The sequence below is a fragment of the Schistocerca piceifrons genome, chromosome 3 (genome assembly GCF_021461385.2).
Source record: "Schistocerca piceifrons isolate TAMUIC-IGC-003096 chromosome 3, iqSchPice1.1, whole genome shotgun sequence".
Classification (NCBI taxonomy): Eukaryota; Metazoa; Arthropoda; class Insecta; order Orthoptera; family Acrididae; genus Schistocerca; species Schistocerca piceifrons.
Window position 1 is genome coordinate 944,274,064 of NC_060140.1, and position 14,287 is coordinate 944,288,350.

The window sequence follows — 14,287 nt, forward strand, 5'->3', positions numbered from 1 at the left end:
ACTGCAGAAAAGAATGGGCTGGTCAGATGAGTCCGGATTTCACTTGGTAAGAGCTCATGGCAGGGTTTGAATGGGACGCAGACCCCATGAGGCCGTGGACGCAGTTGTCAACAAGCTACTCGTGACCCCATAATGTGTGCGCTGTGTCTACATGGAATGGACAGAATCTGCTGATCCAACTGAATCGAACACTGGGAATGCTACTTGGACACCATCTGCAACCATTCGTGGACTTCATGTTCCAAAACAAAGACGGTATTTTTATAGACGACAAAGCGCCATGTCACCAGACCACAATTGTTCGAGATTGTTTTGCAAAACATTCTGGACAGTTCGAGCGAATGGTATGGCCATCCAGATCGCCCGATATGAATCCCATTTATGAGGCTTTGTCGAGAGGTCACTTCGTGCACAGAATCCTTCACCGGTAACCCTTTGGCAGTTATGGAGGTCTATAGAGGCAGTGTAGCTTAGTATTTCTGCAGGGGACTTCCAACAACTTGTCGAGTCCATGCGATGTCGAAATGCCCCACTACACCTGGCAGAAGGAGGCCCGAGTCGGTTTTAGGGAGGATCCCATAGCTTTCCTCACCTCAGTGTATAATTATCGGCATGAAACTAGTCATTCCCATTAGCCCATTAGCTACAAGACACAGAAAGCCGTGGATAGATATATCTGTCGAACCCAACGACAGCGAGCGAATCATGGGCACATATATGGATCACACCTACGTGCGCTTATGTTGTTACCTTCCTCCAGCCATACAACACCCAGTGAGCTGTAGTGGTACCTACAGCTCAACGTGAACGATCGAATCACGGTGCAATTACGCATATTTTGTATATGCAAATCACTCCCAGAAGGAGAAGTATCAGATAAATATTGTAGGATTGACCAGGTGCCAAGCCCATGCCCTCTGGATCAGTAGTATGACTCAACCACTGAGAAACCGAACCTCACAAGTGGATATTAATATCGCATTAATACCGTTAAACTAAAATTAGGTGCTAATATCATGAACTGCGTAACAACAGTATAAATTTAAAGGTTTAAAATTATCACCTGAAGTGAAATGAACAACAAATATACTAGTAATTGCAATATTTGTAGCCTCTGGAACCTTGTCATCAGGCTATCGACCAGTGCTACCCTCGACACCCACTGGTCGTGATTGTTCATATCCCCTTTCTGACCGTAATCGAGACGGACGATCGATCGTCTTTGTCTGGATCCCAGGTCACGTCAGGGGTCCCAGTGAACGAACATGCTGACCTGTTGGCTAAGTTAGCTATCAGTTTCTGTTGTGATAATAGAGTGAGAGTAAAAGCCAGTCGCATGCAGAGGGTGCATCTCCCACCACATGACATGTTTTGGGGGCCTCCAACTGCTGTCTGGGCGGAGCAATACACCCACTTTCTCTCACCTACCATTCACTCACTTCTACTTGCTTGTATCTCTAAATTTTATTGATTCTCAGTTACAATGGGTTCATCAGGATTTGTCTTCTGTGTCCTTCCTCTCTGAGGAGCCACCCGGCTTGACACATGTACGATAGAGCGACTGATAACCTCTTAGTTTGGTCTCTCAAACTCCATCAATCCAAGGGACATCACAGTAAAAGCAAAATCAATAGCTGGTTATACAATAAAAATCTTTGTAAGGATTTAGTTTCTAATAACATAATGGAGCACATCAAACAAATTTTTATCCACATTAAGAAATCGTCAGTTGGTACTGCCCTAAAGTTCTGGTTATGATTACAGAACATGAACAAACTTTATTCACATATAGCAGGAAAAAATGAATCGAAAACTCAAAATAACTCTTTCTACCTGGGAATAAATATGTGTTATAAACAGCTCAAGGCAAATAAGAGGACAACTAAAATTATAAATTTACAAATACATCTTACGTAATTATCCTATATATTATATTTCCTTATAGAACAGAGCATGGATTGGTAGAAAAAAATTAATAGCAAAACATTTTATTGGCTGTGATCCACCAACTATAAGCCATTTAATTACAGGACGTATATACACCCATTACGGTTACACTAAATTTTGTCAACTGACCACGATTTCGATTGCAATAGGGCAATCTTCCTCAGAAAAAAAAGTTACATGGAATACATGCAATCACACCATGGTTTCTGTTTGGCGAGAGCACTTTTGTTCAGACGTTTTAAACCATGGTGTAATTACATGTATTCCCTGTAACTTTCTATTCTGATGAAGATTGCCTTTCTGCAATCGAAACCGTGGTCGGTTGCACAAAATTCTGTGCCTGTATATACGTCGTGTAATTTAACAGTAAAAAATTGATTCTACAGCATACTGTCACAGTGCAGTACATGGTACTGAAATATCTTAAACGTTAGGTCAATGATGTGTAATATTAATCTACTTTCAGCTTCTTGAGATCAACTTAGTATTTATTATAGAAAAGTGTGAAGGATAGCTGTGCGTGAGTGCGTGTGTGTGTGTGTGTGTGTGTGTGTGTGTGTGTGTGTGTGTGTGTGTGTGTGGACACAAAAAAGCACTCTAAAATTCTTATGCAACTAAACCCTTAAGTAGCTTTGGCTTCTATGTACGAATAAGATTATCTTTTGCTTTTCTCTATTTGTCAACATAAATGTGTAATACTGCCGTAAAAAAAATCCATGGTGCATTAACATTTAACTGACTTCACCACAGTGCCTGCAGAAAAAGACACAATGCGGAAATGCAATGTAGTGTGTGTGACATATAGGAACACGTCGACGACAATAATAATGTACTTTTATTATAATGATTGAAACGGTAGCGACTTGTGAAGAATGTACCACGTATTTGTCGTTATTGAAAAACCAATCAAAACTTCTAAAAATACCTCAACTTCTTATTTACTAAAAATAATCAGTTTGTCTTTTCATGAATTAATCAAATTCATGATGGGTGAAACCAGCAATAAAAAAACAGCTACGCACATGTCGCCTATGTAGCCAAACAGTAACCCCAGCGCCACTCCAATAATCTGTGAGTAGAACAAGACGTCATTGACGGCCTGCCGGTTGTCGCAGACCCAGTTCATCTGTGACGTCACCGTCAGGGAGAACCATGTGTCGTCGTACTCCCAGCCGTGCTGGCACTTCACAGGTTCCCTGCTGCCGCCGAAGTCCGTCACATCGCTCTGGTTGTACATCAGGCACTTGCTGAACGAGGCCCCTTCCCTGTAACAAGGAGGAAATAGCGGTAGGGCATAAAAGAGGAGCTCACTGCGTACTCATGTGACGCGAAAACAGTGGAAAACTAAATATCCGAAATAATTACAGCCAGACAATTAGACAGATTTTTGATATTACTGAAGAACTTTTTGTCGTGTCTTATTAACACGCGACTGTTTTGTGACCTTGAATTGTCTCTGTACGCTGTGAAATGCACAAATGTTTTGAACAGTGGCACACGCGAAATTGTCAATGTATGTGTGTGGAGATGGGTACTAGTTTGGGTAGCCACAAGCAACTGAACATATTCTCTAAGTACACAAAGTCTTAATATTAGCCTTGATTCTTTTTTTTTTTCAGGCCTCGTACACGATATTTTTCAGGGGAGCTTAAGAACACGCCTGTAGTAAATGACCTTTCCATTGTGATTGAGTTGATGGAGCAAGTTCAAATTTGTTGCAGCGTAAGCACCTAACCAGAAGCCGAAATATAATAATGGACGAACACGCCACGACGAATAGTTCCTTAGCAGTAGGAGCAACATCGTTTCTTCTGCACCGATGTACGTATCTACTGGACGACATGAAATTTATGACTCAGTATGCTGACAGATGTCTGGAGAAAGTTCCAATAGGCATTACCGGAGAAAACAAAAGTATTTCATAAACTGACCTAGAAGGGAAATGTTACATCATGAAGCACCATTCCGATGTATATGAGACTGTGGAGATGTTCATCACATGACGAGTTGATAAATGATTAAACTTTTATTCCTTTCGGAAATAGTGTAAATTAACAACATCAGTATGAGGTGTGACACCCGTGGGCCCCAAGACACACTTGTGTTTATCGTGTTGTGGAAGCAAACAGCCTCCTAATGTGGCCTTGGGGAAGCTCTTGCCATGCCTGAAACACATGGTGGGTCAGTCATAAAAGTTGCTGGCTAGAGGTCCGTACGTAGTATACGTCTTCCCGCAATGTTTGAGACGTGTTCTGCAGGTGACAAATCAGAGGACTGGTCAAGCCATTCTGAGATTCGTACATTTCTCAAAGTGTTTATGGTGGGAACTGCAGTGTGGGGTCTCGTATTGTCCTGAAACATTGGGATCCTGATCATTAAAATTATGACAACATGATTTCAAACAATGGAAAATCCAGGATGGAATGTAACAATACGAGAGAAGGAAAGTTGCTACTCACCTTATAGCGGAGATGCTGAGTAGCGATAGGCACAATAAAAAGATTCGCGCAATCATAGCTTTCGGCCTAGACACACATACACACACGCACACACACACTCACGCAAGCGCAACTTGTACACACGTCTGCAGTCTCAGAGAGCTGAAACTACACTGCCAAGTTTAGTTTCAGCTCACATACGTGATTCTTGCTGACGGACTGTTCTTGTTAAAACTCTATCTTATTTCTTCTACTGTAAGACCGCCATTTAAAAATGAATTCTACTTGATTTGTTAAAACAAACTGTGTTTAATTTCAATAACTACTTGTGATCTCGAGTTACTTAACTACCTACATTACTAATTTTATTTGCAGATTTTACCGTATTCTGTAATTACCATCACCTTCTAGATAAGTCAGTAAAATCTAAGGACTCTACAGCCAAGTTGGCCAAAGGGACGTAAACGAAGCACTGTGTAACCACCTCTAAAGCACATTATTGAACCTAAAACCTACGACGTTGCACGTTTACCCGACGCTCTACTAATTCTAACGCAACTTTCAGCATTAATTCTATTAGTCGAAGCTGCTGCTGGAGTTGGCTTAGCATCTCCATGATGCTTTTGCGTTACTGAATTTATAACGAAATGTGCTGCTCTTCTTTGGATCTACTCTGTTTTCTGTATCCATCACATGTGGTGCAGATCGCAGACTTATGAGTAATAATTTTCAAACATCGGTGGGACGAGGGTTTTGTAAGCTATCTTTTTAGAAGGTGGCTGTACTTCCTAGGTCTTTTTCTATGAATCTGGCTGTCGTTTCCCTTATCTGCGATTAGTTTTCTATTGTCGCTCCGCTTTAAATCGCTCCGTACTCTAACTCCTAGATATTTTATTGACGTAACTGATTCCAGTGATTATTCTGCAATCGTGTAATAATACAATAATTTACCTTTCTAACTATTTATGCACAATACGTTATATTTATTTACGTTCATGGTAAACCACCAATCCTTCCAACAAACGTTGATCCTCTAGAGGTCTTCCTGCATTTCGCTCCAATTTTCTAACGTTGTGTCCTTCCTGTACACAACAGCATCATTCACGAAAAGCCTCATGGAACTACTGACGCTATCGATTAGGTCATTTCAATAAGGGGGGGGGGGGGGTTGTTTTAACTTGAGATAACTCAGTATCTGGAAAACGACGCATCGTACGAAAAACATGTTCTTGTTAAAAAGTAAACATTAGTAAGGCTGTGCTACAACTGACCACCTCCTAACCACACTTCATGCATCGATGGGATCAACTTTGTATTTTCAGAGCGGATATCCCCATTTTTATTACATATTCGGATTATTATGTGGTGTTTCCGTGGTGTAGGAGTAACGTCTTAGATTAGTAACCACAACGTGCTCGGTCCCTTATTCGAAACTCGCCACCGTTTAAATTTTGATTAATCACTGGCGGCTGAAGACTTCCGGCATAAGAAGTCACCCTCCTTCTCCCAACGGCCTTGTCAAAGGGGCCGGAGGAACGGACAGAGGTTCAGGGCACCCTCCTAGCTTTGGGATAGGAAACTTCCCCTAAAGGGGGAAGAATCAGCAGTGATCTACGGCATGAGGATGAGGAAGGCGATGGAAACCACTGCATTAAAGACACATGACATGTATCTACAGGACACGTGGGCTCTAATTAAAAAGGGTCATGATGATCTCCCTATTGGCAAAAGATTCCGGAATAGTCCCCCATTCGGGTCTCTGGGAGGAGACTGCCAGGGGAGAGGTGACCGTGAGAAAAAGATTCAATAACGAACGAAAGGATAACGTTCTGCTAGTCGGGGCGTAGAATTTCAGAAGTTTGAATGTGGTAGGGAAGCTAGAAAATATGAAAAGGAACGTGCAAAGGCTGAATCTAGATATAGGAGGGGTCAGTGAAGTGAAATGGAAAGAAAACAAGAATTTCTGGTCAGATGACTATAGGGTAATATCAGTGGCAGCAGAAAATGGTTTAACGGGAACAGGTTTCCTTATAAATAGGAAGGTAGGGCAGAGAGCGTTTTACTGTGAACAGTTCAGTGATAGGGCTCTCTTACCAGAATCGACAGTAAACCTACACCAACAACCGTAGTTCAAGTACACATACCGACGTCGCAAGTTGAAGGTTGAGATGTTGAAAGTATATGAGGATATTGAAAGGGTAAAACAGTGCGTAAAGGGAGATGAAAATCTAATAGTCATGGGGGAATGGAATACAGTTGCAGGGAAAGGAGTAGAAGAAAAGGTTACAGGAGAATATGGGCTTGGGACAAGGAATGAGAGAGGAGAAAGACTAATTGAGTTCTGTCATAAATGTCTGCTACTAATAGCGAATACTCTGTTGAAGAATCACGCCGGCCGGTGTGGCCGTGCGGTTAAAGGCGCTTCAGTCTGGAACCGCGTGACCGCTACGGTCACAGGTTCGAATCCTGCCTCAGGCATGGATGTGTGTGATGTCCTTAGGTTAGTTAGGTTTAAGTAGTTCTAAGTTCTAGGGGACTGATGACCACAGCAGTTAAGTCCCATAGTTCTCAGAGCCATTTGAACTATTTTGAAGAATCACGAGAGGAGGAGGTATATTTGGAAAAGGCTGGGTAATATGGGAAGATTTCAGTTAGATTACACCGTGGTCAGACAGATATTCCGAAATCGGATACTGGATTGTGAGGAGCATATACAGACTCAGATCACGATGTAGTAGTGATGAAGAGCAGCCTGAAGTATAAGAGATTAGTCAGGAGGAATCAACCCGCAAAGAAGTGGGATACAGAAGTACTAAGGAGTGACGAGATACGGTTGAGGTTCTCTAAGGCTATAGATACAACAATAAGGAATAGCTCAGCAGGCAGTACAGTTGAAGAGGAATGGACATCTCTAAAATTGGCAATCACAGAAGCTGGAAAGAAAAAAACGCAGGTACAAAAAAGGTAATGCAAAGAAACCAAGGCTAACAGAAGAAATACTTCAGTTGATCGGTGAAAGGAGGAAGTACAAAAATGTTCAGGGAAATTCAAGAATACAGAAATACAATTCAAAAATGGTTCAAATGGCTCTGAGCACTATGGGACTCAACTGCTGAGGTCATTAGTCCCCTAGAACTTAGAACTAGTTAAACCTAACTAACCTAAGGACATCACAAACATCCATGCCCGAGGCAGGATTCGAACCTGCGACCGTAGCGGTCCTGCGGTTCCAGACTGCAGCGCCTTTAACCGCACGGCCACTTCGGCCGGCTAGAAATACAATTCGCTAGGGAATGAAATCAATAGGAAGTGCAGGGAAGTGAAGACGAAATGGCTGCATGAAAAATGTGAAGAAATCGAAAAAGAAATGTTAATTTTAATTTTAATAATCAACAGCCTCAGTTGCACCGTTCACCTAGAATTTACCTAGGTTTCAGTCGGAGTAACCCAACATTCTTCAGAATAACAGTAACTACCGTTTGTCCATAGTGGACATCGTCAGGCCAAAACTACAAATCCATAAATTATCGTCAGACTGTAAAAACTTATCTGGAACTGCCTCGGCCCCATTTCGCGACCGCGATGCGGCAGCCACGAGTTGCTGTACTGGAACTGACCGTAGCGTCATGAGGCCCGCCTAGGCGGACACAATACCTTGCGCCTGCGCATAAACTGTGTGATAGTTACTTGTTGGGAAAAGACGTGAACTTAACTCCTGACCTTGAATTTACTAGTAAAGTGAAGTAAAAGATATAGCTGAGGAAACGGGCGTATATGTTAACCTGTGCACAACGTACTTAGATCGACTGTCTTAACATTTATGAAGTATTCATTGGTCACGATATGAGGAAGACATGTGCTTACAAGGTATAGCCTATCTGCCGCGCGGGATTAGCCGAGAGGTCGTCCGCAGCTCGTAGTCGTGCGGAAGCGTTCTCGCTTCGCACGCCCGGGTTCCCGGGTTCGATTCCCGGCGGGGTCAGGGATTTTCTCTGCCTCGTGATGACTGGGTGTTGTGTGATGTCCTTAGGTTAGTTAGGTTTAAAAATAGCCGGCACGGTAGCTCAGCGTGTTCAGTCAGAGGGCTGCGTGCTCTCTGTAATAAATAAAAAAAAAACTGAGTCAAGGAACCAACGATCAATTTGAACGGATGTCTTGTGACGTCCGCTCCGACCAAACGCAACGAACTATATCGAACAAAATGAGTAAAAAAAAAAAAAAGCGGTCTAAGGTGCTGCAGTCATGGACTGTGCAGCTGGTCCCGGCGGAGGTTCGAGTCCTCCCTCGGGCATGGGTGTGTGTGTTTGTCCTTAGGATAATTTAGGTTAAGTAGTGTGTAAGCTTAGGGACTGATGACCTTAGCAGTTAAGTCCCATAAGATTTCACACGCATTTGAACATTTTATAGCCTATCTAGGAAAATTTTGTGCTTAAGCACGAAGTTTAATGGCTCTGAACACTATGGGACTCAACTGCTGGGGTCATAAGTCCGCTAGAACTTAGAACTACTTAAACCTAACTAACCTAAGGACAACACACACATGCCCGAGGCAGGATTCGAACCTGCGATCGTAGCGGTCGCGCGGTTCCAGACTGTAGCGCCAGAACCGCTCGGCCACCAGCGGCCGGCGCACGAAGTTTAATCACCTAAAAAGAACTTAGGAGCGGGAAGGATAATATAAAGCCAACATCGTCATTATTACGACTAGGTGCCGGCCGAAGTGGCCGTGCGGTTAAAGGCGCTGCAGTCTAGAACCGCAAGACCGCTACGGTCGCAGGTTCGAATCCTGCCTCGGGCATGGATGTTTGTGATGTCCTTAGGTTAGTTAGGTTTAACTAGTTCTAAGTTCTAGGGGACTAATGACCTCAGCAGTTGAGTCCCATAGTGCTCAGAGCCATTTGAACCATTGCGACTAGGTCTAGAAATTTTTAAGACATAATTGTTAAGCGCTTGCTTATCTATGGTCACAGCGCATGAACATCCTATTGACTTAGCACACAAATCGTCATGATTGAAGTTATGAACAAGTTTATATCTAATCTGTAACATCCAGCAATACGGGCCATATTAAATAGATGGTCATTATTCAAGGTTAGTATATTTGACCTGAAATGGTCTAGAATCAAGTCAAAAACTAATGCAAGTGCCTGATAGAGCTTCTTGGCAAAGTTATGGTTATGAGTTGCAGAAAACACTGTAGTAGGGGATAATGTGGCGGCAATGGGGTATTCAATTTGCCATCCTGGAGGTGATCCACACACATACTGTAAATACTGTGTGTGGACCACTGCCATCATAATTCGAGCCTAGTGACCACTGCCATTGAACTTAGGGAGTGACAGCAGAAATATGCTTAAAGCTAAAGTGTGACTTGGCGAACGTCGCTCCAGTCAACACACTTAAAACTGACAAACTGCCTATTGGCTTCTGTCTCGGGTTCTTCGGCCGAAGTTCATCTAATGATTTTTCTGACGTTTCGCCAGCACGAGTGGCTGGCATTGTCAAAGCTTCACCCTCAATTGCCGGTGGTGAACTGGAGCCGAGCTCGCGGCCGCAGACTATATGTACCTGGCGCGCCAACGTCCGAGGGCTTCTCCGCGGTCATTTCCGGTGCGGTTCTCCTCTTGCTACCTGCGACGGTCGTTCGCTGCAGTACGGGAAGCCAGGATCCGTTTACCTTAAGGCTTTCCTCTTTCTTGTTCAAACTGTTCGCGTGTTTTTGTATTTCTACAGCTTCTCTGAACAAGCGCGTGTGATAGTGCTTCTCTACAACCAGAACTTCCGTGTCTGCGAATTTTATTACGTGGTCGGTTTCATTCAGTGCGTGCTCTGCCACGGCCGATTTCTCCACCTGCCCCAACCTGCAATGTCGCTTATGCTCTTTGATCCTGGTGTTAATGGATCGTCCAGTCATTCCGACATAAACTTTTTCCGCATGTGCATGGTATGCGGTATATTCCCGACATTGCAAGTGGGTCTCTTTTCTCCTTCGCCGATCTAAGACCCTCTTTGATCTTCCTTGTCGGTTTGAAAATCGTCTTTACGCCATGTTTGCGCAATATACGGCCGATTCTGTCCGTCACTCTGGGAATGTATGGCAGAAAGGCCGTACCCGATATTTCTTTTTCTGGTTCCTTACTTCGCCGAGTGTTTGGCTCTGTTACACTTCTAATATAATTTGTGGAGTATAGTCTGCGCCCGCGAGCTCGGCTCCAGTTCACCACCGCCAATGGAGGGTGAAGCTTCGACAATGCCAGCCACTCGTGCTGGCGAAACGTCAGAAAAATGATTAGATGAACGTCGGCCGAAGAACCCGAGACAGAAGCCAATAGGTAGTTTGTCAACAAGTGGCCACGAAAGCCTCAACAATTTTGTACACTTAAAACTATTGACTGACAGAGGTCAATTATGCTCAAAGCTAAAGTGTGGCTTGGCGAACATCGCTCCGGTCTACACACTTTGGTCGGTATCACGTGTATACGACAGCATTGAGACCATCACCTAGTCATACTCAACTTTTTATTAACTTAATTAATGGCAGTCATATCCATATAAGTATCACGAGAGGGTAACGTAACCTGGCCACAATCTACTGGATACGAAGTTTTGGTTCAGACTAGACGGATCAGTTTGAAGTGATCTTACTCAGTGACGTTTAAAGGTGTCCTTGGAGCGTTGCTCGCCAAATCGCATCATAATTTAACCATTCCCCGTCATCCTCCCATAATTTAGACTAGTTCTTTAAGTACATATTGACCTATGTCGGTCAATTATTTTAACTGTGTAGACCGGAGCGATGTTCCCCAAGTCACACTTTAGCGTTGAGCATAATTGACCTATGTCGGTCAATAGTTTTAAGTGTTCTGGGTGGAGCGATGTTCGCCAAGTCACACTTTAGCTTTAGGCATATTTCCGCTGTCATTCCCTAAGTTCAATGGCAGTGGTCACCAGGCCCGAATTATGATGGCAGTGGTCCACTCACAGCTTTTACCCTATGTGTGTGGATCACCTCCAAGAAGGCAATTTGAGTACCCCATTGCCGCCACATTATCCCCTACTATAGTGTTTTCTGCAACTCATGACCATAACTTCGCCAAGAAGCTCTATCAGGCACTTGCATTAGTTTTTGACTTGATTCTAGACCATTTCAGGTCAAATATACTAATCTTGAACAGTGACCATCTATTTTATATGGCCCGTATTGCCGGATGTTATAGATTAGACACAAACTTGTTCATAAGTTCTATCTTGACCATTTGTGTGCTAAGTCAGTAGGATGTTCATGCGTTGTAACCATAGCTAAGCAAGTGCTTAACAATTACGTCTTAAAAATTTCTAGACCTAGTCGTAATAATGACGATGTTGGCTTTATTTTATCCTTCCCACTCCTAAGTTCTTTTCAGGTGTTTAAACTTCGTGCTTAAGCACAAAATTTTCCTAGATAGGCTATACGCTGTAAGCACATGTCTTCCTCACATCATGACCAACGAATACCTCATAAATGTTAAGACAGTCGATCTGAGTACGTTCTACACAGGATAACATATAATACGCCCTTTTCCTCAGCTGTACCTTTTACTTCACTTTACTAGTAAATTTAGGGTTAGGATTTAAGTTCGCGTCTTGTCCCAACAAGTAACTATCACACAGTTTATGCGCAGGCTCAAGGTAGTGTGTCCGCCTAGGCGGGCCTCACGACGCTACGGTCAGTTCCAGTACAGCAACTCGTGGCTGCCGCATCGCGGTCGCCAAGTGGGGCCGAGGCAGTTCCAGATAAGTTTTTACAGTCTGACGATAATTTATGGATTTGTAGTTTTAGCTTGACGATGTCCACTATGGACAAACGGTAGTTACTGTTATTCTGAAGAAGGTTGGGTTATCCCGTTTGAAACCTAGGTAAATCTAGGTAGACATTGCAACTGAGGCTGTTGGTTATTAAAATTAATATTTATACAGTTGCTGACAGGGCTGCGAAATGTTGGAGAAAAAGAAATTATTGTTGGAAGGACTGACTCAGCACAGGAAAGTCAAAACAACCTTCGGTGAAATGAAAAACAATGGTGGTAACATTAAGAGTGCAACGGGAATTCCACAGTTAAATGCAGAGGAGAGCGCGGATAGGTGGAAAGAGTACATTGTAGGGCTCTATGAGAGGGAAGATTCGTCTGATCTGATAGAGGAAGACACAGGAGTCCATTTAGAAGGGATAGGGGATCCAATATTAGAATTTAAGAGAGGTTTGGTGGACTTAAGATCAAATAAGGTAGAAGAGATAGATACCATTCCATCATAATTTCTAAAATCTTCGCGGAAAGTGGCAACAAAACGACTATTCACGTTGGCGTGTAGAATGTATCAGACTGGCGACATACCATCTGACTTTCGGAAAAACATCATCCATACTTCTCCGAATACTGCACGAGCTGAGAAGTGCGAGAATTATGGTACAATCAGCTCAACAGCTCATGAACCCAAGTTACTGACAAGAATAATATACAAAAGAATGGAAAAGAAAACTGAAGATGTGTTGCATGACGATCAGTTTGACCTTAGGGAAGGTAAAGGCACCAGAGAGCCAATTCTGACGATGCGGTTGATAATGGAAGTAAGACTAAAGAATAATCAAGACACGTTCTTCGGATTTGTCGATCTAGAAAAAACGTTCAATAATGTAAAATGGTCTAAAATGTTTTAGATTCTGAGGAAAATAGGGGTAAGCTGTGGGAAGAGATGCTTTATATACAATATGGACAAAATAGTTAAGAAGGAATGACATGAGTGGACGACCCTGAACGAAATTCTCGGATTAAAAAGGTGTAGTCTTTCGCCCATAGTGTTCAATCTGTACATCGAAGAAGCAATGATGAAAATGAAAGAAAGGTCCAGGAGTGGAATTAAAATTGAACGTGAAAGGATGTCTATGATGACATTGCTATCCTCAGTGACAGTAAAGAAGAATTACATGATCTTTTGAATGGAATGAGTACAGAATATGGATTGAGAGTAAATTGAAGAAAGACGAAAGTAATGAGAAGTACCAGACATGAGAACAGCGAGAAACTTAACATCAGGATTGATGATCATGAAGTAGATGAGGTTAAGGTATTAAACTACCTAGGCAGCAAAATTACCAATGACGGACGGAGCAAGGAGAACATCAGAAGCAGACTAGCACTGGAAAAAAGGACATTCCTGACCAAGAGAAGACTACTAGTATCAAACATAGGCCTTAATTTGAGAAAGAAATTTGCGAGAATGTACGTCTGGAGTACAGCATTGTATCGTAGTGGAACAAAGAACAGAAGAGAATCGAGGCATTTCAGATGTGGTGATGAGGACGAATGTTGAAAATTAGGTGCACTAATAAGATAAGGAGTGAATACGTTCTGCGCAGAATCGGAGGGGAAAGGAATATGTGGAAAACACTGAGAAGGAAAAGAGACAAGATGATAGGACATCCGTTAAGACATCAGGTAGTGAGCTCCATAGCGCTAGAGGGAGCTGTAGTTTGCAAAAACTGTAGAGGAAGCCAGAGATTGGAATACATCGAGCAAATAATTGGGGACGTAGCTTGCAACGGCTACTCTGAGATGAAGATGTTGGCTCAAAAGAGGAGCTAATGGTGGGCCGCATCAGACGAATCAGAAGACTGATGACAAAAAAATTCAGATTAAAAGCAAAAAGTATGCATATTTTAGCCATCCACTGTTGTCTATTCGTGATAGGTGGCGCTGCCGTGACATTCCGTACACTCGTATTTTGTTCATTAGATGTCTGTATCGAAAGGCTTCCGAAAATCAAGGAATATGCCTTAGATAGTATTAACAGTTTTCTTACGCTTCCTTATGGACACCTAATACCACTTTATATTCTGTTAAACTTTCACGGTCCAATACAGCGTA

The 14,287-nt window shown here is 42.8% G+C and overlaps 1 protein-coding gene across 2 annotated transcripts in view; it reads right to left on the reverse strand.

Moving 5' to 3' along the window:
- Positions 1–14,287, reverse strand: part of LOC124789972 (steroid transmembrane transporter SLC22A24-like) — a 107,207-nt gene that overhangs the window by 51,283 nt on the left and 41,637 nt on the right. For both annotated transcript variants that reach the window (XM_047257510.1, XM_047257511.1), the window contains exon 3: positions 2,970–3,212. In XM_047257510.1, coding sequence (XP_047113466.1) covers positions 2,970–3,212 — 243 coding nt within the window. The remainder of the gene's footprint in view (positions 1–2,969; positions 3,213–14,287) is intronic.